Source organism: Myxine glutinosa, chromosome 1, assembly GCF_964187855.1.
Source record: "Myxine glutinosa chromosome 1, kmMyxGlut1.1, whole genome shotgun sequence".
Lineage (NCBI taxonomy): Eukaryota > Metazoa > Chordata > Myxini > Myxiniformes > Myxinidae > Myxine > Myxine glutinosa.
In genome coordinates, this window is record NC_136261.1 from 345622580 (window position 1) to 345647815 (window position 25236).

At 42.4% G+C, this 25236-nt stretch overlaps 1 protein-coding gene across 3 annotated transcripts in view; it reads left to right on the forward strand.

Annotated features, from left to right (window-relative positions):
* Positions 1-25236, forward strand: part of EDRF1 (erythroid differentiation regulatory factor 1) — a 110634-nt gene that overhangs the window by 54507 nt on the left and 30891 nt on the right. For 2 of the 3 annotated variants that reach the window (XM_068098292.2, XM_078769863.1), the window contains exons 4-14: positions 6890-6956; positions 10751-10876; positions 20361-20485; positions 20744-20894; positions 20996-21117; positions 21472-21583; positions 23360-23507; positions 24046-24157; positions 24301-24418; positions 24521-24982; positions 25163-25231. In XM_068098292.2, coding sequence (XP_067954393.2) covers positions 6890-6956; positions 10751-10876; positions 20361-20485; positions 20744-20894; positions 20996-21117; positions 21472-21583; positions 23360-23507; positions 24046-24157; positions 24301-24418; positions 24521-24982; positions 25163-25231 — 1612 coding nt within the window. Of the gene's footprint in view, positions 1-5570; positions 6026-6889; positions 6957-10750; positions 10877-20360; positions 20486-20743; positions 20895-20995; positions 21118-21471; positions 21584-23359; positions 23508-24045; positions 24158-24300; positions 24419-24520; positions 24983-25162; positions 25232-25236 lie in introns of those variants that run through there. The other variant, XM_078769864.1, reaches the window with a different exon arrangement.

Here is a 25236-nt window from a genome sequence, read left to right on the forward strand (position 1 = left end):
ACCATCTTGTAGATAAGGCAGCAATCTTGGTTCGTTACCTGCTCAAAAAGTCATTCATAGTAACAATAAGGTTATAAATGAAAACACTAGTCATGTAAAACTGTATTTAGACGCCAGCGATGAATCTATGGTATGCACAATTATGAACATATACAATACATGGTTTTTTGCAGTGGCCATCTTGGATTTTGGTCAACATTAATCATTTAATATCATTTTAAGTCACAATATCACTTGACTGATGTAAGATGCAAGATCTGGGCCCAGAAAAACCCACATATGGACACCCAATATGTATATGTAGCATTCACGTAGGCGGAAATATGCCCGATTTCGCGGTTTTGGCGGACATCTTGGATTTTGTCCTCTGGCCGAGTTAGCCCGCATTTTTAAAAAAGATACCCAAGCTTATTTTTTTATATATATTTTTATCTTTCAAAATCAACCTTCAAACCTTGATCACGGGAAAATGGTCACGAACTCTATTGGGAGCTCCCCTACTACCACGACCTCTGCGACCAGTCGCTCGCTCTTTCTACGATTTGCCTGCGATTCCAACATTTTTCGGTCGCAGCTACGTCGTAACCTGGTCGCAGGCCCGGTGTGACTGGGGCCTTACTCCCCAAACTCTCTGCCTATGGCATCCAAGGCCAACTCCACATATGGCTTCCTGACTTCCTCTACTCTCGTAGCCAATGTGTGGCTCTCAATGGAATTCTTTCATGTCCTCTTCCTGCCAATGCCAGAGTGTCCCAAGGCAGTGTTCTCGGCCCAGTCCTATTCCTGATCTTCATAAATGATCTCTCTGACTCTTTGGAAAATGTTCTTTGTCTATTTCCTGATGACTCCACCCTCTGCTGTGACATCCCTCATCCTTCAAAAATCAGAGCATGGTCAAACACTTGTAATATGTCTCTCAATCCTGACAAATCTCACACTCTCACTCTCTCTCTCTCTACGAAAGGACCGTCTGGCAAACCATACTACTACGTTCTTAACAATTATTTTGAGATAGTTCAGTCACTCAAACTCCTGGGTCTCACTGTCAGCCGTGATCTTTCTTGGGCAAACCACATTTCGAAGTTGGCCTCCAAAGCCAGTCGCCTACTTGGCATCCTCCGACATAGAAATTCCATCCATGGCACACCTGAACTCCTATCCATCTACAAGGCCTTCATCTGCAGCTTGATGGAGTACTGCTCTCCCCTCTGAGCTCGCTCCCCTGGCTCACATCTTGCTCAGCTTGATGCTGTCGAAGCCAAGCCCTTCAAGATAATTGGAAACTCCCACAATGAAGCTGAGTCTATGAGCCTATCACTTTGCCATCACAGACAGGTCGGTGGTCTCTCTGTATTCTACCACCTCCTTTCTGGTCTTGCACCCTCTGCTCTTTATGTGATTTGACCCTTTCCCCTCCCCAGGTCTCTGCAGGGCTTACACGGTCCACCATCAAGCCCTTTCTGGTGAAACGACCTCAATCAAGGGTTATTGCTCACCTTCACTCATTTGTTCCTCTTTTTATGCCTCCGCCCCCAAAGGTGGCCGGAGGCATTATGATTTCGGGTTGTCCGCCCGTCCATCCGTCCGTACAGGCTAAACCTCGTTTTTCTCAGGAACCACATGTCCAATTGAGACGAAACTTTCAGGGTAGGGGTGATACCCATGCAGAATGTTTTTTTTTTAGAATTGTGACATCACAGGTCACGTGGTATGGCAGCTATCTTGGATTAAACGTGAATAATTAAAAAATAATTTCTCGGAAACTGCTGAATGGAAAAATTTAAAACTTTGCACATTGTCAGGTACTCCTAAGGGGGAACAAATCATGATAATGATTTGATGTTTTGTGTGCCTGGGTGTGTTTTGATCGAATTCTTTCTCCTAAAAATCTGAAATTGCAGCGCACATGATCTATGACCCATTTGTATTGAAATATTAAATTTATGACATCATAGGTCACATGGTTTGCAGCCATATTGGATTGAACCTAAAACCTTTAAAAAAACATCTTCTCCCAAACCACCAAATTGATTGACTCAATTTACGTGTGTCATTGACTTGGCATGGTGATTAAAAGATGATCACGAAAACATCATTGGTCACATGGTGTGGCAGCCATATTGGATTGAAGGAAAATATTAAATAATTATATTGCTGAAACCGCTTACCCTATCGATGCGAAATTGTACAAATATCGTCTAACATCATTGCTGCATCAGAAAAACGAACCTTATCCGATAAACACGAAACTTCACAAATGTGATCCCCTACCCATTCATAGACAGAGTGTACATTTTAAAGGTCATATGTCACACGGCATGGCAGCCATATTTGCTTGAAAGCCGACATTGAAAAAAATCCCTTCTCTGAAACCGCTTCATCGATCTATGTGAAACCTGTCATGGCTGGTGAAAATGTGATACTTGAAAACAGCTGAAGGGATTTAAATCAAACTTGTTTATTTTTAGGACAGTTAACAAGGGCATCTGCCCTCGCAATTCTTTCTCTTATGATTTTCAATTCTTATTTCTCTTTTTCAATTCTTAATAAAATGCATTTTTATTTAATTGTACAGTATTGGTTGTTCCTAAACTAAAATATAAATAATTTAAAGGATTGCTGTAAATGATGTTAATTTCACAACATCCCATATTCAACTTTATTTAAATTGTAAACCTCAAAACATAGTTCCTCTACCTAAAGCAAGAACCTTAACCTGTAAGCAATTGACTAGTTTCCCGACTGCATGGATCATCAGCTGGGCACCGTTCTTCCTCGAGGATTCGATCCTTTTTTTTTCTTTCTTTTTCTCTCTCTCTCTCTCTCTCTCTCTCTCTCTCTCTCTCTCTCTCTCTCTCACTCTCTCTCACTCTCACTCTCACTCTCACTCTCACACTCACACTCTCACTCTCACTCTCACTCACACACACTCACATCTAAGGCCACATCTGTTAAAAATGGCACTCTCAGAAAAGGTTAGGAGCCACCGATGGCACTTTGCAAATTAAATTTTGGTCGTCCATTATTAGATTAAAATATTTTATGTTATCCCACTGACTGATGGCATCATTGGGACACAAGAATTCACAGTCATGCCCGTCGTGTGTGCTTGTTACTGTGCACAGTAAAATTGGTATATGCATTTAGCACTGGCAGGGAATTTTGTCATTGGTTTTTGTGTTTTTTGTTTTGTTTTGTTTCGTTTTTTTATTTGCAGTGGTAGTTTTACCCTTTCTTGTCGAAAGAGAACAGGATTCACAGTTTCATGTTCTTTCAATAAGCAGGATTGGTGAACAGAGTTTAACAATAACGTTTTCACTTGATGTTGCTGATGATGAAATTAAGTGAACATTGAAAGGGTCATATTGTGAAATGGGGTGGTCAAGATCAGTTGAATCCATCTGTCCTCCCCTACACCCTCATTCTTCCCCACATCCCTTACTTCTCCAAATCTCCCTCTGTTTTGTCCCTCAATCCTGCTGCTGATGTGACCCCCCTCTTTTTCTGCTGTCCCTTTTTTCTGTTACATCCTGATCCGTTGTATGTTCTAGCTCCTCCAAGAGCCTCGACTTTGCGTACAAGTTTTTTTTTTAATGTGCACTTTTGTGTTGCAGAGCATTTTGGGCTGAACACTTGCTTTGATACCATTTTGTGTTTAATTTGGATGGTGCTGTGGTCCCTTTATTGACATGTGCAAATGTAGTAAATGAGCTACCTCTTAAAATCCATTAGAACCATTTATACATTTTAGATCCTTTTAAACCCCTTAATACCCCTTTAGACCCCTATGACCTTTTAAGCCCCTTTATACCCCTTGGACTCTTGAATACATTTACACAGCTTAGACCATTTAAACCCCTTGACCCGAAGTCCTTTAGACCCTAACTACTATTAGAAAATACCCTTTAGATATTTAGACCCCTTAAGACGATATAGACTGTTTGACCACTTAGACCCTTTAAACCTTTACACCCCTCAGACCCTGTAGACCCGTTAGACCCCTTTGGGCACAAACCACACAAAGATCGATGGTCTTCTTGCAATATAAAGACCATACTTTTTTCAGCACTAAGTAATGCGCAATCTCCAGCTACTTGGAGGGTGGGTACTCTGCTAGGTTGAACACAAATTGCATATTGGGTCACCAAATTGGTTCACCGATCAAAACCGAGAAGCATCTTGTTTTTGAGGTCAAAGGTCAATGTCGCATAAAATCATAAATTTTCATCTGATTGACTTACAATTTGAAAATGGTTTGCATATCCGGTCACTGAAGCCAACTGTTTGAGGTCAAAAGGTCAAAGCTCAAGGTCATATAAAATCATCAATTTTCTTCATCGTAACTTGAAATTAGACGAGGACTTGTATATTGCGTCACAGACTTGATTCACCAAAAACCAGATCGATTGATTTCTCTTTTTTGACTTTTTGATATGTCATCTTTTTCCATGTCAACAATTTCCCCCCATTATAATCAAATGGGGCTTTTGTGAATTTATTATTACCATACCTTTATAATATTTTCAAGATATCAAATTGAAACGCGCAGTTTATTTGTACATACGTGTAGTATATGTGAGGAAAGTTTGGTCAAACTCAGTCAAATGTCAAGGTCATCCGAAACATGTAAAACACCTATTAAGCCACACGAAAAAATGTATAAACCAAATTTGGTATGCATAACGTTCAATCATATAAAACACTTGGTCGGTCAAATTATCGAAAATACCAAATTGCTGTTTCCTTGGCAACTATTATTTATTTGGCCTTCGCAAGTATCGTGCTATGCACAACATCTTTCTTGCTTGTATGTTTGTTTGTCTGTCTGTGAGCAGGATATTTCAAAGAGTTATGGACGGATTTGGACAAAACTTGGTGGACATGTTGATTGTGTGACAAGGACAAATTGATTAGATTTGGTTGAAGATCTGGATGTCGATACGAGAATTTTTTTGATTTATTAAAGTGATTCTTCACCATTGAGTGATCGGGCTGAAAAGGATATTTCGCACAATATATCAAGAAGTTGTGGAAGGATTCAGATGAAGATTGGTGGCAGATTGCGTGTGTGACAAAGCCGAATGTATTGCATTTTGGTGAATATCTAGATCCGGATGCTGGAGTTTTGTAAGTGATTCTTCACCATTGACATATTAGTCAGCTTTGCTACGTGGTTCGCCCAGGAAAGGTAATGGCTGATGGTGAGGCCTAGAAGTTAACAAGACTGAACCTCTTCCAGTGGATGACCAAGGAAATAAATAGATGGGTTCTCTTGACAATCCTTCCGGAGCGATAGGGTGAGACTGTGAGATTTTTCAGGAATGAAGGACATGTTCTATTCATCAGACCATTGTCAATTTATTTCCAGATCAGGAGAGAGAGATGCAGATGTGGTCTGCCTAGCAGAGGGATGGCATACTGCATGACACAATGCAGTCATCTGCAGAAAGGAAGAGTGGTTTACAGAGCATCGGAGAGGCTGTATTCAGCATGACCATCCATTCAATCCATTTGACTCATTCAATTCATTCGATGCATTCAGCATGGCATTCAGGCTGTGTTTTATTTTCACTGCAGACAAAATCCCGTCTATTTTGTAGGCCAAATGATAGTTCTCTAAACCCGAGCAGGTCGCGAGCACGGACTGGCTTCTCTGGAAACCTTAGCCTCCCTCTCGTTTCCCAGAACGATATCACTCTTCTTGGTCTTTGAAGCATCTTACTTGGTCTTTGAACAGTTGTGTTGTATTATCGTACTCTTTTGGTCGAGCCCACTACAGCTTGACTTCAGAACTTGGTTCTAATGGCAGGTGGCTGGTACATTGTTCTTTAGGTCTTGATGGCACTCCTTCAATTGTGTTTGAACCAAAGACGATCTACTGAATTAAAAAGCAACGAAATGGGAATTTGTTGTTTTCACCCCGCCCTCCTCTTCATCATCTTACTATGAATTCACCAAGTGTCTGTCTGTCCGTCTGTTCCCAGGTATCGCAAAAACGGCTGAACCGATCGCAACGAAATTTAGGGTGGGTACAGGGACCCCCTGGAGTAAAATAGGCTATATTGTTTTTCCAATTTTTTTTTCCAATTTTCCAGTTTTTCCAAACACGATGGAATAATATTTACCGATATGAACAGTGATGTGGCTTTTATTGAAATTCTACAAATACTGTTTAGATTTTGATGATTTGCGTGTGATATGATTTAACAGATGTTTATATAAATCGTTTAAAATAAAAGTCTTCAATTTCTGATATTTTGCCTTTTCATTTGGGCCTCCCAATTGAAGCCCCGCCCGTGGGGTGGGTACCGGTGCTAGTTTGCTAAATACACACTTGGCGTGTTATGTTTATGAAAAATGGTGCATTGCAGATCTTCATTCTTGAGGGTGCATGCTGTAAACTGCAAGTTCCTTTCATGTAAGCAGTCATGTGCAGGCACCATAAATTAATAACCAGGATGTCAGTTAAATTAAGCTGCAAGATGTGAAAGCCGAATGGCTGACCTCGGCCCCCTCCCTGCGGCAGGCGTGCCCAGCTGGTTTATCGGCCTTTAAAAGCGCCCGCAATTTATGAGAGCCTCCCAGCGGGATGTGTCATTATGGTGATGGGCCACCGCCTAATGTGCATCCACTCAGCCTCATCTCGTCTTCGATTGCACAAGGCCAGAGGCCTGGCATGTCTCGGGCTTGTCTGGACAATAGAACCGAAAGTCTGAGACAGAGCTGCGACTGCATTTGCGGCACAGCGACTGCACTATTTTGTCCTGAATTTTAGCATTTGTTTTCTTGAGTGAATCAGTCATGGCAGAATAGTATTCATGCTTATTTGTTTCTTTGTCTTTTTAATTAGTGTGTGTGTGTGTGTGTTTGTGTGTGTGTGTTTTAACAGCTTTGGAATGGCGTTCAGTTTCATCGATTCCATTGGACGTGACGTCGATGTCGTTTCTGACTCCGAGGTCAGCATTTCCAGAATCGACCCTCATAATTGGACTGCTCCTTTTCGTTTGAATTTAATTGTCCTTTGCACCAGCTGTATTGCAAAATGATGCTGATAGGAGCAGAAATTCTAAAATCATATTATGAATGTCGCAGACACTGAGCCTGGTGTTGGCTTAGCGGTTAGGGTGCCGGCTTGGGATCCTCGGATCCTGAGTTTGAATCCCGGTCGATCGCTGAATTAACGTCAGGGGGGCTGACTCAGCCTGTCATCCTTTCGAGGTCGGCAAATTGAGTACCACGTCACTGGTAATTGGGCACTGACTGCATCAGCGGCATAAATGTGCTTCCAGAGAAATGATGCAACCAGCAGCCACAGGCTGCATACGAAACAACAAGCAGACACTTTCATAAAAATTGTAAAACTCTCCAACTGTGCACAAATATTAAACTGGATCTGTGCAACTTGTTCATTTACCGATGAGGGCCACCCACAATGCACCTTGAGTTCCAATCGGGAGCATGTAAAGCACGCAAGGTTTTCCGTTTTTTACAAAGAACAAATTGTAATAGTCCTGCGATGACTCACCACAATTCACCATATTCTGATTTATTTGACTGACATCTTGAATATAAAACGTTTCTAACTCCATTCCCTCCCAAATCCTCCTTAACAAAACTTGACGCGAACAGCGACGTACAGTACAAATGATGGCCCTGTTGAAGTTGTGCAAATTTTCGGAGAAGGTCAAAACATCAGTAACCTTCCATCCATGCTGTCATTTTCTTTGTTCTCGGCACCATGCTGCTCCATCCTCCTGCTCTTCCCTCGTGCCCCACGCCCATGGTCCTCCCATCGCCTGCGCTTGTTGTGCAAGACTATACGAGGATGCATAACCATCCGATGAGCCCTTTCATCCCATGTTTCTTGTTCCACATTATGCGCACATCATTTTACAAAACTTAATGCTTATTGTAATATATCGGTAGACTTTATTGATGACGTTTGAATTGTTGACTTTATTGACGAATCTTTTGCAATGTCGTCGTAACATTGCGGTTTGGGATCGGGCGGCTTTGCGTCAAGCGGACAACCAACCAACCAAACGAGTTACCAAACTAGACACCCATTGTTAATGTTGGCCTTGCATCCTCAAGTTCCGTGCAAGCATTAAAACTACTTAAATGATTTGTAGGCCAATAAACAAAGCAAGCACAACTGCTTTCTCAATATTACTTGTTTGTGAAGCTTTCTTGGAATGTTTGATCACCACCAAATCCTCAGTATCCGTGAAGGGCCTCGGTTTAAAATTTGCATCGGATTTATCCCAGCACAGTTGCTGTAACTTAGTTGGTGTTCAATATGATTTATTGCCTTGAAATGGTAAATCAACGTTTGCATAAAGAACTCGAACGGCACTCAGTAGAGAGCATACCTTCGCCTGTTTGGCCATATCGCTCAATGGTGAAGAATCACTTTAAAAATTCTACTAGCTCGATCCGGATCTTCACCAAAATTGAATCGATTCTTCCTTATCACACACACAACCTGTCCAACATGTTTTGTCCAAATCCAACCATAACCTTTTGAGATATCCTGCTATGTATCATATTTGGCCCTATCTCCCAATGGTGAATAATCACTTAGAAAATTAAATAATTATCATATCCGAATCCATATTCAGATCTTCATCGAATCGATTCGTCCTTGTCAGACACCAAACCGGTCCACCAAGTTTCGTCCAAATCCGTCCACAACTTTTTGAGATATCCTGCTATGCATCTTTTTGGCACTATCTCCATATGGTGAAGAATCACTTCAAAAATTCTAGAAGCTGGATCCGAATACGGATCTTCACCAAAATCTAATCATTTCGTTCTTGTCGCAAATGCTACATCTCTTTCCCGAATTTCGTCCGAATCTGTCCTCAACATTTTGAGATATTTTGTTCACAAACGGACAGACAAATAAACGGACAGACAGATGAAAAATCACTCATAGAGTGACACTTGGCAAAACAGAACAAAGTAGAATGGCACTCAGTGGAGCATCCTTTTGACCTAAAAAATAATTAGTGGTTGAATTCAGTGACCTGATATGCAAATCCGATTCAAATTTCAAGTCATTCCAATGAAAATTGAGGATTTTAGAAATTTGAAATTGTTGACCTTTGGCCTATGTTGACCTCTTGGCCTATGCTGATCTCAAAAATAGTTGGTGGTTGAATTCTCAATTTGCTGATTTGAAAATCCTATTCAAATTTCAAGTCAAAAAAAAAAACCCCACCGTTTAGAGGCCATTTTTCCCCGCAAAGCGGGGGTTGGCCTTTTCGGGGACCGTGGTTGTTGTTGTTTTTTTTTTTGGTTTTTTTTTTTTGGTCCCCATTTCAAGTCAATCGGATGAAAATTGAGGATTTTAGATATTTGAAAAAAATTGGTGGGCCTTTGGCCTATGTTGACCTTGTGACCTATGTTGACCTCAAAATAATTGTTGGCTGAATTCAGTTAACCGATATGAAAATCCCATTCAATTTTCAAGTCAATCAGATGAAAATTGAGGATTGTAGAAATTTGAAATTGTTGTTGACCTTTGGCCTATGTTGCTCTTTTGGCCTATGGTGATCTCAAAAATAGTTGGTGGTTGAATTCAGTTTGCTGATATGTAAATCTCATTCAAATTTCAAGTGAATCGGACGAAAATTGAGGATTTTAGAAAGTTGAAATTGTTGTTGACCTTTGGCCTATTGACCTTTTGGCCTACCCTGATCTCAAAAATTGTTGGTGGTTGATTTCAGTTAGCCGATATTAAAATCACATTCAAATTCCAAGTCAATCGGATGAAAATTGAGGATTTTAGAAATTCAAAAAAGTGGTTGACCTTTGGCCTAAGCTGATCTCAAAAATAGTTGGTGGTTGAATTAAGTTGGCCGATAGGTAAATCCTATTCAAATTTCAAGTCAATCGGATTAAAATTGAGGATTTTAGAAATTTGAAAAAAGAGGTTGACCTTTGGCCTATGTAGACCTTTTGGCCGATGCTGATCTCAAAATAGTTGTTGGTTTAATTCGGTTAGCTGATGTGTAAATCCTATTCAAATTTCAAGTCAATCGGATTAAAATTGAGGATTTTAGAAATTTGAAAAAAGTGGTTGACCTTTGGCCTATGTTGACCTTTTGACCTTTTGACCTCAAAAATATATAGGATTTTGTCGGACCACGAACTCTACCATTTGGTGAAGTTTCGTGAAGATCGGTTTAAAATTGTGACCTGTAGGCAAGTATAAGTGAGCGGACAGACAAACACACACAAACACACACACACACACACACACACACACAAACCGGAGTGATCAACATACTTGCAAAAAAAAAAAAAATTGCCAAGTAACAAGAGTGAAAACATAACCTCCATCCACCTTTGGTGGCGGAGGAAATCAACAGCATGACTTTTTTTAATACAGTATTTTTTTTACCTTGTGAGTTTTGATTCCTAAAGCCTGTAGATTATGCTCACTGGCTGATGGTTTCCATGAGGCTGCAACTTGCTGTCAGTTGTATATGCGTGATTTACTCACCAGGTATTTTTTTTATCATCATTAAGCATGACTTGGCCACAGTCGTGTGTGTATAGGCCTTGGATTGCAAGGGGGGAGTGAAATGAATAATCGAGCAATCCTTTTTCTTATACACGACTACATAAATGCAACACTAACTCATTGCTTGGCTTAATGCTGGTGGTGACCTTTGGGTTGATAATACGTTTAAGAATATACTGTTTGAGCACATGGTTACTACTGTATATTCTCTGTGTGCAGAATATCAAGAAGTTGTTGAAAATCGCCTACAGTAAAGGCAGCGTAAGCTTAGCAGTCCACCGTGTGGGCCGCACCTTGCTCCTCGACCACCTGGATCCTCACGACATCCTTATGCGTTCATCGCAGGTAAGTGCATATGGAAACACCTATTTTACGACAAAAAGGTGATTTGCAAAGATTTTATTTTTCTTACATTCACTTAAGAGATATTGTTGGCTCTGCATTGCCCTGAGATGACCTCTGGCTCATGACGGTCATTCCTGATATGAAAATTGTGCTACACCACCAAGTATACCACGCACACCTCGTTTGAGTCCCAATTTTGAATGAAGTGTCATGAGGCTGCAGCTAAAAGTTGTGTGAAAGCAAACCCCCCCATCCTCTTTAAACACACACCAAACCTCCCCCCTCTTTCATCTGGTTTTTTCATTTCTGTTCTTCACAATTCTGTCCTCTCTCTCTCTCACTCTCACTCTCTCTCTCTCTCTCTCTCTCTCTCTCTCTCTCTCTTCTCTTTCTCTTTCTCTTTCTCTTTCTCTCTTCTCTTTCTCTTTCTCTTTCTCTTTCTCTCTCTCTCTCTCTCTCTCTCTCTCTCTCTCTCTCTCTCTCTCTCTCTCTCTCTCTCTCTCTCTCTCTCTCTCTCTCTCTCTCTCTCTCTCTCTCTCTCTCTCTCTCTCTCTCTCTCTCTCTCTCTCTCTCACACACACACACACACACACACACACACACACACACACACACACACACACAACGTTTGGCTTAAACGACACAGAAATCAAGATGACCAAATACGTGGATCTCAAAAATGAAGTCAAAAGATCTTGTAAGCTGAAGAGTTCTGAAATTGTGCCATTGATTAATTAGTGCAACAGGAAGGATAAATAAGAACCTCATGCACGGATATCTTTAAAATAAATCTTGGGAATTATGCTACAAACGAACTGCAGTTGGAAGCTGTCTGAGGCTTTGCGACGACCCTGGAAGGAGCCATTGAAACAAAACTTTGAGAACAAAAATTCCACAGCTTGGTCCATGAATCATGCTTTCCTTACCGAAACGGCAATGGATACTGCAACACCTGGGAGGACTCAGTTACACCTTCCGAAACCCACATAGGGAAACCCACACACACAATTTTAAGTTTACCAACAGTGGCATCCTCTTGTGAAACATTCCATTGAATGTTGAGAGATTGCTAATTACATGGTCAGTTTATCATCCCCATTGAAAGTTTCATATTCCCAATAAGGTATTAAAATTCCCTTCCCTGCAAAGGTGTTGCCCCTTGATTAAATATTAAAACTGCCCTTGCCATCTGCAATCCCCTGCAATTCTTTGAAATACAATTACTCTTGACGTTTTAACGATTGCAGCGCTAAACTGGAGCCAAGCTTATGTACTAGTTTTATCGCGCTTTCATACAAGTCCACATCACATTTAACATATTTGTAATGGATGGGCCTGCATTTGGCCAGGGCGTGTTGAGCCGCATAGCGATGTGTTGGGTACGTGGGTGGGAATCTTGAAATAGGCAGAGGAGAGAATTTGTAGGGGCGGAGTGGTTCACTTCCTTTGCATAGTTTCATTGCTGGAGAGAAAAACGGAGGGGGAAATGGTTAGCTCGGTAAATCTTCCCCCCCCCCCCCCCCCACACCCCACCCCACCCTTTTGAGGTGTTGGCACTTGAGATGCTGATGCTGCAGGCACTGCAGGCACCGTCGGTGAAAAGGTTTTGGTGCTCCCTGTACACTGGGGGGGGGGGGAAACAAAATCCATGAACTCGATGGATAATTCGTCCTCCAACTAAACCAAGGACGAGCTTCTATTTCAGCCGGATGCGTTTGTCCGTTTAAGGCGATGGATCGCAATATTTGAAGGAAAGATGACACATCGTCATCGGAATGATCAAATTTCAGCACAGGGATAATTTACAGGATGAATTGCTGAATATACAGATGCTAAAGAATTTGCAGAATATGCTTTTTTTTATTGCTGGGGGTTTTTTTGATTTGGTGAATTTTAAATGTGATGGACGAGCTTTTGCAGCAAATGCTATTCGATCGCTACATGGGCAACCACAAGGAACTCGGTGACTTTGTAATGCTTGTGATGTTGCAAGCAAATGCAGCTTGATCGGTCTGTCTATAAGTGGCTATGCTGACATTGGTACCTTGGAACATAGTCTGTTTGCCATACTTGCAATGCGCATCGTCCAACAAGGAGAAATGGCTCCAAAAAGGAACACTGGAAAGCAGCGATCGCCAACGTATTGCAAGTCTGTGAATTTGAGTGCTCCCAGGCATGCATCTTACTATAATTCACCAAATGTCTGTCCGTCTGTTCAAAGGTACCGCAAAAACGGCTCAACCGATCGAAACGATATTTTGTGTGGGTAATCTTGGGATCTCCAGGAGTAAAATGGGCTATTTAGTTTTCCCAATTTCAGCTTTGGTCTCCAGTATTCTCAGGTTTGGACTTCCGCATAACATTCACGTTCGCATAACGTTCATTGTGACGATGTTCTCATTGTGACGATGTATGTGTTCACACGGTAGTGTTTGACGTGACGGTGTGAACGTAATTTTGTAATGTTTTTCGTTTCGTAATCCTTTAATGAACGTTTAATGTTTAATGAACGTTTAATGAACGTGTAATGCCCTTCGATGTCCCGGGCCGCACGCGCGCTACACCGGACGGGCCAGCGTGTACCTTGTCCTTCGCCGTCAGGCTCGGGTAAACCGCTGAGCCCCATCCGTGATGGGGACTGGGGCTTGAGACAGTGTCCTTCATTAAAAGTGTAATAAACGCTGTCTCCATCGATCTTGCCAAGGCCGTAACAGCCGTAACGTTTAATCTCTACATGAGAGAATTCCACATAGCTATTTGGGCGGTGAATACGCTAACAGATCGCTGTCTCCATCGATCTTGCCAAGGCCCTAACAGCTATCGGCTCAAAATCCTTTCAACTGTTGATTTGGTACAGTTACACGTATCGGGAATTTGGCACACGTATCGGGAGTACATATGACATAGCGATTGTGAACGCTATTATCGATCACGATTCACGATCATGATCATCACGATCATAGTGTATCGATCACGATTTGAAACACGATGGAATAATATTTACCGATATGAACAGTGATGTGGCTTTTATTGAAATTCCAAAGATACTGTTTAGATTTTGATGATTTGCGTGTGATATGATTCAACGGATGTTTATATGAATCGTTTAAAATAAAAAAAACCCTTCAATTTCTGATATTTTGCCTTTTCATTTGGGCTTCCCAATTTGAGCCCCGCCCATAGGGCGGGTACCGTTGTTAGTAGCACATAATTGTAGTTGCATGGCTGTAGTTGTTTGTGTGCTCCTCCTGTGTACTTTCATATAGTTTTCTGTTGCTTCACAAAGTATTTCTATATACTCTATGATTTTATGTGCTCTTGCTTTATTCTGCAGCGATCTTTCTGTCATGGAGTAATAAGTGTTACCGTTGGAACTGCTGCATAAGCTTCCATTACCGCTTCGTAAATACTGGAAAGACTGGCTTTTAAAATAGGCATCTTTATGAGTAAAAGGACACTTTTTACGGCGTAGCCCATAGGGCAAAGCCGTCTAGAACAGTGTTTGTCCGTCCGTATTTTTTTTTTTTTTTTTTTGTATACTGAATCGAGGCTCGTGAAAGAGCTAACATTTACTTCACAAACAAATCAACCAGACAAACAAAATATATAAAAAGAGGTAGCGGAAAACAAGATGGGGAGAGAAGGGGAAGCACACAAACACAACTTTTGAGAGCAGGGAGATGTGTGGAAGGGAGAGGGCTTGGGGGGAGGAGGCATGGGAAGGGGGGGGGGGTGGAGGGAGAAGTATAAAACACAAGGACACCAAGGACTTCCAGGACAGAAGTTGGTATTTCAAAAAAGTAGAATTGGGGTGAAATTAGCGGGGGTAGAAAAGATCAAGGTTTTGGATGGGGGAAGATAAGAGATGGTGGTGAACAGCTGTTTTAAAGACCTGGAGGGTGGAGTGGGATTGAAGAGAGTGAGGGAGTTTGTTCCAGAGGCGGGAGAAAAGAGGAATGAAGGAGTGAAGGTGAGCAGAGAGTCTTGATTTTGGCAGTTTGACCATAAGAGGGTTGCAGGCAGATCTTGTGCGACCTGTAGGAATATTTGCGGGACAGTGCCCAGAGAGAGCTGGGGGGGCAAGGCCAGAGAGGAGTCGGTAGAAGATGGAAAGACCACCAACCTGCCTGCGGTGAGTGAGTGAGAGGCCCTTGGAGTTAGCTTCATCGCGGGAGATTCCAATGATTCTGAATGCTTTGGTTTCAACAGCGTGAAGACGAGCTAGGTGTGAGGCAGGAGCACCAGCCCAGAGGGGAGAGCAGTATGAGCTGCGGATGAAAGCCTTGTATGTGGTGAGGAGCTCAGGTGTGCCAAGGAAGGACTTCGCACGACGGAGGATGCCCAGTCGGCGACTGGCTTTGGAGGCCAGATTTGAAATGTGGTTTTCCCAGGAAAGATCATGGCAGATAGTGAGACCCAAAAGCTTGAGTGACAGAACTTCTTGGAGAGGATTATTCAGAAAGTGGATGGGAGGGTTGTCCAGTCGGTCTTTTCGGAGAGACATCGTAAGAGTGTGAGATTTGTCAGGATTGAAAGACATGTTCCAATTGTTTGCCCAGTCTGTGATTTTGTCCAGGTCTGCAGAGAGTGAGGAGGCAGCAGACTGCCGATCTGAGGGATGAAGAATGGAGCGACAGAGAGTAGAGTCATCAGCAAAGAGATACAGAGGATTTTCAAGAGAGTCAGAGAGATCATTGATGAAGACCAGAAAAAGCACAGGGCCCAGAACACTGCCTTGTGGAACTCCAGCCTGAACAGGAAGAGGAGGTGAGAGAAACCCATTCAGGGACACACGTTGACTACGACTAGAGAGGAATTCCGCCAGCCATGCGTGGAGATTTCCATGGATACCAAAAGAGGAGAGTTTGGTGAGCAGAGCGGGGTGCCAGACCGTATCGAAGGCACGTGATATGTCAAGGGAGACTGCTCTAATTTCCTGTTTGGCATTGAGGACCTCCATCCATTGTTGAGAAAGCAGAAGCAGCATGTCCAGAGTAGAGTGTCCAGGTCTGAAACCAAATTGATGATCAGAGATCAAGCCATTGGAGAAGAGGAAAGATTTCATATCTGAAGCAATGATGGATTCCATGACTTTGCTGATAATTGGGAGAAGGCTGATTGGTCTGTAGTTGCTGGGATCTGTTTTTGCACCTTTTTTGTGCAAAGCGGTGATGTTGGCAGATTTCCAAGCAGATGGAAGATGACCTTGAGCAAAAGAGAGGGTGAAGAGAACAGAGAGAGGGAGTGAAAGAGCGGAAGAACAGGATTTTAGGACCCGTGGGCTGATGCCGTCAGGTCCAGTTGCAGAATCCGAGTCGAGCGTTGACAGAAACTTTTCCACCTTGTCAGGAGGAAAGGACACAGAGTCCAGGAGCAGCTGGGTACGACTGGGTACGGTGGGTACAGAGAGGGATGGGTTTGGGACACAAGTATGTCCCCCAAATGTATACCAATCAGAGCTGAGGATCTGGTCACATGACAGGGTGATGTGATTACGTCTGATGTCATTATGGCGGTATGGCGGCTGACCCTGCACACCACCATTTTGATTCCAATTTTGTTCAGGCTGAACATATCGTCGAACCTGTCGTATATCACAATCGCCATGCTCTACCTTTACCTTTTTCATTCAGTGTGAAACACAAACAAACCGATTGTTAAAATGACCATGAAATATCGAAAGCATCGGCGTTACGGGTCTTCTAACATTACAGTACGTATAGGCCTTCGGCTTCATGCCTCACCTTCAGACCGCGTCGGACAAATTAGGCCCATGTTTCTTAATACAGTAGTGTATTGTTTCAGTCGTATCGTTTTCGTAAATATAACCATAACACTTTAATCCCAATGTCGTGAATGGAAAGTTAATGCATTGAAGCGGTGTATGGTTCATGAATCAATGATAAGCGGTGTAACCGCAGAAGTGAGGATTTAGCCTCGTTTTTTTTTTTTAGTAATATCATTTTCGTAGTAATGAAAACGTAACATTAATACTATAATAAATGTAATCATAACACTAATCCCTTCGTAGTGACTGCAAAGTTACTCGAGGTTAAAATATATCTTCTATATATTAAAGTAGCGGCAGTTTTGTGTCACGCTACGTCATTACGTCTATCTTCAACTAAAGTATCAAACAAGCCTGGCTACGCCGCTGTTAGACTTTCGGTCTTGTTTTTTTTCAAAGTAAATCAATTGTTAGCTTTCCGATGGTCCCATTTTTAGCTCACCTGGAACGAAGTTCAGGGGAGCTTATGTGAAGGCGTGTTGTCAGTCCGTCAGTCTGTCCGTCTGTAAACACTTGAAACTTCTTCTCGGAAAACGCTGATGGGATTGTGACCAAATTTGGCACAAATTATATTTGTTGTGTTGTGACTAAAGTTTGTTCACGGCATTAAAAAAAAATCAGGGTCTAAGGGGGTTTACCGGGGTCAAAGTGCATCCAGGTTTGACCCCCCAAAATAGGAATTTGCTTCTTCCTCTGAAACTACACAAAATATGTCGATGAAACTTGACCAAAACCTTCATCACCCGTGATGTACCGAAGTTTGTTCACGGCATTAAAAAAAATCAAAGTCTAGGAGGGTCTACGGGGGGTCAAAGTGGGTCCAGGTTTGACCCCCCAAAATAGGTACATTATTTGCTTTCTTCTCAGAAACTACCCATGCAATTTTGATGAAACTTCACCACAACCTTAATCACCCATGATGTCAATGTTTGTTCAAGGCATTAGAAAAATTGGCATCTTAGGTGGTATATGGGGTTGAGGGAGGGGGGGGGGGGGGGGGTTGCCCCCAAAATAGGTATTTTTTTCTTTTTTTGTTTAAAGTCTTATGATTATGTTAGTATGATTCTACATGCTGCCCTGTCTTCTATCAACCATTGAAATTGGTTTAAAATACCCTTAGTCAGTGCAGTATATTGTTTTTTCTCCCAGGTGAGCGCCAGGGATATTGCCCCTATGTTTATTATTCAATGACGACAGGAACCACTGCATGGGGTGGAGGGGGGGGCGCGGAGGAAGAGGTGCACTGATCAGACATTGGCATGTTGAAAATGCTTTTGGGCGGAAGCTTCAAATTATTACCTCCGCCACTGAAGGTGGATGGAGATTATGTTTTCACCCCTGTCTGTTTGTCTGTGAACAAGATATCTCAAAGGGTTGTGGACAGTTTCGGACAAAATGTGTCAGATAGGTAGTGTATGTGACAAGGACGATATGATTAGATGTTGGTGAAGATCCGGATTCGGATCCGGCTAGTAGAATTTTTAAGTGATTCTTCACCAATGGGAGATAGGGCCAAAACCGACATAGAGCAGGATTTCTCAAAAAGTTGTGGACGGATGTGGACGAAACTTGGTGGAGAGGCTGCGTATGCGACCAGGAAGAATTGATTCGATTTTGGTGAAGATTCGAATCCGGATCAGAGAAATTTTAAAGCGATTTTTCACCATTGAGTGATAGGGCTAAAACCGACATATAGCACGATATCTCAAAAAGTTATAGACGGATTTGGACAAAACTTGGTGGACCGGTTGGGTGTGTGACAAGAACGAATCAATTCGATTTTGGTGAAGATCTGAATATGGATTCGGAGACGAGAATCATTTAATTATTAAGTGATTCTTCACCATTGAGAGATCGGGCGAAAACGGATATATAACAAGATGTTTAAAAAAGTTGTGGACGAGTTATGACTAAACTTGGTGGATGAGTTGGTTAGGTGAGAAGAACAAGCCGATTAGATTTTGGTTCAGGTCCAAATCCAGATCCGGCCTATCAGTGGGATAGAAAACATAAACTGTTCAGCCTGGCGGAGGTTTGCGCTCCACCGAGTTCCGTTCTCGTTTATACCTCTTTTTCCTCTAACATGGATCAACTTGTAACCATCTTTCCTAATTATCTGTTCCTCATCTGCAGAGGTTTCAACTGCTACTATGCCAGATCATTGGGTATTTGCTCTGCAATATCCAGCCATGCCATTGCAGCAAAGCATTTATGTAACTCTGTGGAACTTACCCAATCCATTAACTTCCCATCATGCACCTCTGGTAACAGCATTCCCTCTCTTCTGCACCTGGTAAAGATGAACTTTCCATCCAACCTATCCTATTATTTGTCTGCTCATCTTGGTTCCTTGAACGGTATTCCTGTCAGAGCCATTATTGCTTTGGTTGCTGCATGTGATTACCCTCAACACCACTGAATACGCCTTGCATATATACATGCCAACTGGCAGAAACTAAAATCTGACCTCTCACGAAAGGATTACGTTACCATCTCCACAGGATCTTATATTAATTCTGCCTGGGAATACTTTCACAAAAGACTACTTGGGACAAGCTATTATGTGCTGCGTTCATATTTCTATGTTAATGCTACATGAAGGCCTAATCCTGTCTGCGGCTAACCTCCATCGCTTGGCCCTAGTACACTGAATCGTGTGGTTAGGAGTTGCGGTCAAACGGCTTGCTTTCTCAACATGGAGGGTTAAACCAACTGAGGGTTTTGTGTCTTCACCAGAAAAGGAAGAGAAAGTTATGTCCAGCAGCCTCGACCATGCTTCAGTGACAGGCCCAGGTGGCATCCCTGCCCGCGTTCGCTAATCCTGCACTGCTGCTATTGCTACCGCCTGTACGCTTCAGCCTGTCCTTGTCTTTGGCCGCCTCCCAGCTACCTGAAGTCAGCAAACATAACTCTCATTTCAACCTCAGGACACAGACCAATAAGCTTACCTTGAGTTATCGCCAAATGTTCTCTTGTCAGTGTTTCATCTCGCAAACACCTGAGACACATCATCTTCATGTTTTTACAATCAAATCTTTGTTTGCAAGAAAAGTCATTCATTGTATTTCTAAGCAAGTCATTTTAGCTTGGAAGTGAAAAGGGCTGGCAGAATGGCCGAGGGGTACGCACACTTGCCTCTGACCCATCTATCCTGAGTTCAACTCCCGGCCCAGCTACAAACTGTCATCCTGGTGTTTCTCAGGCTGGACGAGGCATCAATCAATGTGTGTGCCATCCCTCGCATGGACGTTAAGCTGGGCATCCCGTCTACTAGCATTAGTTGGTGGACGTTAAATATCCCATGGTGTCGTTCACGATGAGTAGGTCAGCTATCACCAGCACCCGGGACAAATTCCAAATTCCTGCTCTAACTTTTTACTGCATCAGGAGCACAACCATGTCCCCCTCAGCGTATGAGGCTACTTGCTGCCATGTGCTGCATACGAGAGAAGGAAGTGAAAATAATTCCAGAGTTAGCATTGCTCCTGTCAACTTTGTGTTCCACATGTCAATATTATGTAGCTTGATGTGTTCACCTGACCACTCATTTTAAAGGACTTCCTGTCATGATGGGGATAAAATTGGTTTGCATCTTAATAAAAATTACTTTTTGAGAAATTTAGGCAATACATTTTTACCATTAATATTTAGATTGCTGTAATACTGTGCATTTCTTGCATTTATGTCATGCTACAGACTGGAGACTGGCAATGGCTCAAGGATCTGTATCAAAAGCTCGCAGCAGGGAAATGCCCGAGGAAGAAGAAGAGTCGAGAACAGTTGCATCGGCGGGCAATCCTTTCCAAGTTTCTGTACCATAGGTAAATGCAGGGACATCTGTCATTTTAAATAATCCTGCATGGCCTACTCATAATGGCCTTTGTGCATAAGGCATCATAGAATAGGAGTTTTTGCACTTGTATGGGTCTTTGTTAAGGGACCAACATTTCAAAATCGAGAACCGTTTTGGCATTGTCAGATCGAGAAAGCAAGAGCATTACAACTAGGAAACAGGTCCTAGAACCTGAGTCCTGGAGTCCTTGTATCCTGCAATGACCTTTTGTCAAATATTTTTTCAGTATTGGTGATGGGAGCCAGGGAGAGATGGCACAGGGGCAAGGTGATCATGGGCAGCCGATGGATAATCAAGATTCCAGCCGTGGAGATGAACTGTGGTTAACATGGCCACCTCAATCTTGTCCCGAGCCTCCACCTTCACCACAAATGGAGGTGAGTTTCATGCTAAGAGCTCTAATTGATGAGCTCCCATCAATGCCTGAGTTTCTGGTTCAGAGCTCTGTTGCCTGGGTTAATCAAGTGTCGTTCCACAGCCTATCGATAACGACTTCCAGAGGAATGTTCTCTGGACCTTTGAAGACATCCGCATGCTTGTTGGCTCAAATCTTCCCATATTTGGTGGGGGGAAGTACCCGGCTGTGAGTCTTCGGCTCAGGTACTTGGTATATCCCACCCACACGGTTTAGCTCGCACGAAACTCATTTGAATCCATGAAGTTCACCTTATCAACATTTTAAGTGCCCTAACAGCTTAATCTCTTCTAATTATATTCCCTTTTGCTTGGCCACCTCACTTGAACAAGACTATTTAAACCTGTTGGCCAAATTTTAGACCTTTAGAAAAAAATCCAATTCTATTGACTTGCTATCACTTTTTATTTGCTCATTTGCCCACAAATTGTCCACGGTTGTGCAAATTGCAAACTTATCTTTTCAAAAGGTTCATTTTAATGGTTTCTCAGATCACATTTTCCATGAACTGGCTGACAAATGTCTTTTACTTCCGGCAGGGACAGCAACAAGCCGATCAACATTCTGACGGGGATCGACTACTGGCTGGACAATCTGATGTGCAACGTCCCTGAACTTGTGATGTGTTTCCATGTGGATGGCATTGTCCAGGTCTTGCCACAATAGACCCTCTACAATTTTCCACCACCTATAATTATTTCTGCCTCTGCGGCTGAAGGCCAGAGGCATTATGTTTTTGGGTTGTTTGTCGATGCGTGCACCTGTTATCGTATTTTGGTGTTTTTTTGTTCCCACAATAACTTGAGAACCACGGAAGGGATTTCAACAAAACGTAGCAGTATGGACTGTAATCGGGGATAGAAGGGCCGGGGGTGCAGTTTCCTTGAGGGCATAATTTTTATTTAGAATCTCAGAGAAAGTTTGAAATTAGACTGAGAAATTAAAACGCATGGACCGAGCATCAAACTTGGGAAAATTAGAATCATTCTCTTTCAACAGCAAACGCAGATAGATATACATAATTTACAGATTTGGAACCTTCCAGCAAAGTCTTAGTACTCTTTGTGAAACACTCACAGGCCTTATCTTTACTGGAGAAAATATCAATCGATTCATATGAGGTGCTTTTCATGGGAGCAATTAACCTTTTAGCACCTGGGCAGCCAGTTAACTGTGTACTGCCTGCATTGTACTAAATAACTAAATATCTCATTTCTGGTTCATTTTTGTCTATTATCTGAATATCTGGAGATAAACAGCATGTTGCAAATTGAGGATGAAATTGAGGCCTCAAATCAAACTAATAAGTGGCATAGGAATTACATAGGATCATGACACTCATGGTCAAAATGGAAATGCACTGGTCAGCTGTTGCACAATAAGAGGCCCGAAAAAGTGATAGCACTCATGTGCGGTGAGGTTATTTTATTTAATCGCGCTACTGAGAATTATCATTCACAAGCAAAAGTATCCATCCCTAGTAAAGGGAAAAGCGAGGAAAAGTATCCGTCCCCAGTGATGGGAAAAATTTAAGTTAATCTTTTCAATTTAAATTATTGAATGGACTTTAAAAAGGGTAATTGTGTTGCACTCTAGGTTTCACTTGGAACCAAAAGCTTGAGCTACTTATACCGCCCACCGCAAAATGGTGGCGTAACATCGGGCCGCGGAGGGTCAATTGGTCTAAAAAGAGTGTAGAATATCCTGCTTGCCAAAAATAATTTGACATCAACATTATTCATGCCTGTTCTTCCGTCATTTCAAAAGTGAATGTTGAGCTTTTCAAACGCAGCATGGGAAGCACCCGCCGTAAACGGGAGACAGCTGAACGCACAGACAGACACCATGTACTCGTACTTATATATACTCGTACTCGTACTTAATACTCGTACTTATATCTCGTACATATAGGCAGTCAAAGGATAGGATGCATTTTATAAGTCTCTTGCACTCGGTTAGTTCAGTATGTCGTCAGACTTTGTCAGGCATCTGCATGATAACGCACCTTCTGCCCCTCCTGGCAAAAGGCAGGTGGGGAATTACCCTCGCATTTCCCAGCATCATACAGAGATGTGATCTTATTCAGTTTTTGGATTAAACAGGTGAAAGGTCAAAGGTTATGTGCCCTTTGAGAATATTTTTGCAGACCATAACTCGAGTTGGAAACATCTGATGTTGTCTGTCTTCCACTTATCTCTCGTTTCTCTCTTGTGCTCTCTATCATGTGACCTTTAATTTTTCACAGCAACTTTAATTGGGATCAAATGTAACATTGGGTTAACACCTAACGCAGGCAGAGGCATATCCATTGACACATTTGCAGGAAATTATTTTTTCTAGTTCCGTTCATATATTTCGTAACCTGAAACTATAACTCGTTTTTAGCTTTGCTATCTTTGCGTGTAACTATCATCTTTTGATCAACAGAAGTACGAGATGATAAAGACAGAAGATATCCCAGACCTTGAGACGTCTCGATTTTCCACCAGGGTGATACGAGACATAGCTCAAAATGTGCTCTCCTTCCTGAAAGCGAATTGCACTCGTGAAGGGCACACCTACTGGCTATTCAAGGGTGAGGGCTCTTTTCAAACACTGCGTTGGCAGTTTTTCCATACACATCTTCGTGCCAACACTGGCATTTTAGCTCAGCAGAAACAAGTGGGGAGAGGGTTGAAGAGAGGGTTTGAATGGAGGCTTCAGTTGCCAAGTAGAGAGAAAGCTGGCTCACTGCCCTCTCTGCAGCACAAAGTCATCTAGTATAACGTTCAAAGAATCACATGCCGGATATGCTTTTATGTTATCCTGAGTGGCAAATGGGTACTATTGTGCCTGCCAATGTTGAAAAATAAAAATCACTTCTTGCCCTTTTTAAGTTTAGCTTTGCCATGTGGAGCACCTCTGAGATGCGCAGAAGAAGATTATTGAGTGGAGCAATCCACTGGCTCCTCATTTGCTCAGATTGATGTCACCAGACTTGCTACTGCGTCACGGCTATCACTGACTGATTATAAAGACAATTGGTGATGCCTTTTTATGCTTGACCATGAGTTCTCCCAACTACAAGTTGTTCTTTGTGGATTTGTTGTTTTTGTCGTTGTTCTTGATCACAGCCAGTGGAGATGATATTGTGAAGCTCTATGACTTGACCACACTTTGTGAAGAGACACGTCAAGAGAAGAATGAAAATCCCTTTGCTTATCCAGTCGCTGTGCTGCTCTTCAGGTCAGTACATGTGAAGGTTTTCTGAATGTATGTTTTTTTTGTGGTGATGCGAGAAAGGACAGGGTGTGTTTGATGCTTGTCACTGCTTTTAATGAGGATGTGATAAACAATAGTTCTCTAAAATTGTAACTGCACAATCTCAGAGTGGCGAACAGCCTGGTGGGGAAGAAGGCTGAAAGGAGGAAACGGCGAAGACGGAGCACTGCACGAACCTTACTCCAGAACTGCATCCGATTGCTTGACAAAGAAAAGCACCCCCAAGTGAGAATGTGGAGGGGTTTAATCTGATAAACATCATGTGTGCTTATTAATTTTTTCATTTTATTAATTTTATTAATGTCCTTGCTGCTTTTTTGACCCTAGCTTCTTGCCTCGGCCAGTTGCATGCTGTGTGACCTTTTTCCTCTCGATGAGGGCAATTGGAAGAGAAGTTCTGGAGAAAAGGGAAACAATGAGGTGGGAAAGCAGGACAAGGGTGGAGTCGATGCCTCAGGAGATGGCATGGGTGATAGGATGGCGAGCAATTGCCTTGACCCAATCGGTTGCTTTAGCTCTGACGAAGACGAAGATAAAGAGGAAAATGATGACGATGACACCGGAGACGGAGATGATGAGGAGGATGGTGAGGTTGGGTTTGAGAACGGTGTATGCCGGCAAGAAGACACTGATAAAGACATTGAAGAAGACAATGTGGCTTCTAAGTTCCGGGATTCAGGAGCAATTGTCCCTGGTTCAGACAGGGAGAGTGAGTGTGCGATTGCAGTCATCCCATCTGCTGAGGAGCTGTCGGAACCTGCAAAGTACAAGACCTGGCACCCATACAAGGTATCGTGACCTTTAACCACGTGTGAATGGAAATGGCCATGGTGAGGATGAATAAGGTGATCTGTTAGCCATGTGTACCTTCATTGACAAGTGTTCCTGGTGTGTTCATATAAAATAAAAGATACAGCAAGGTCATTTTGCACTATTTGATTTTAATCCATACCCATTTTCTCTCCACAGGCTAGTTCAGGTCTGCCATGTGGCAGCTTGGAAGAAAGCTGCCATGCTGTATTGACACATGTAGCGCAGGTACA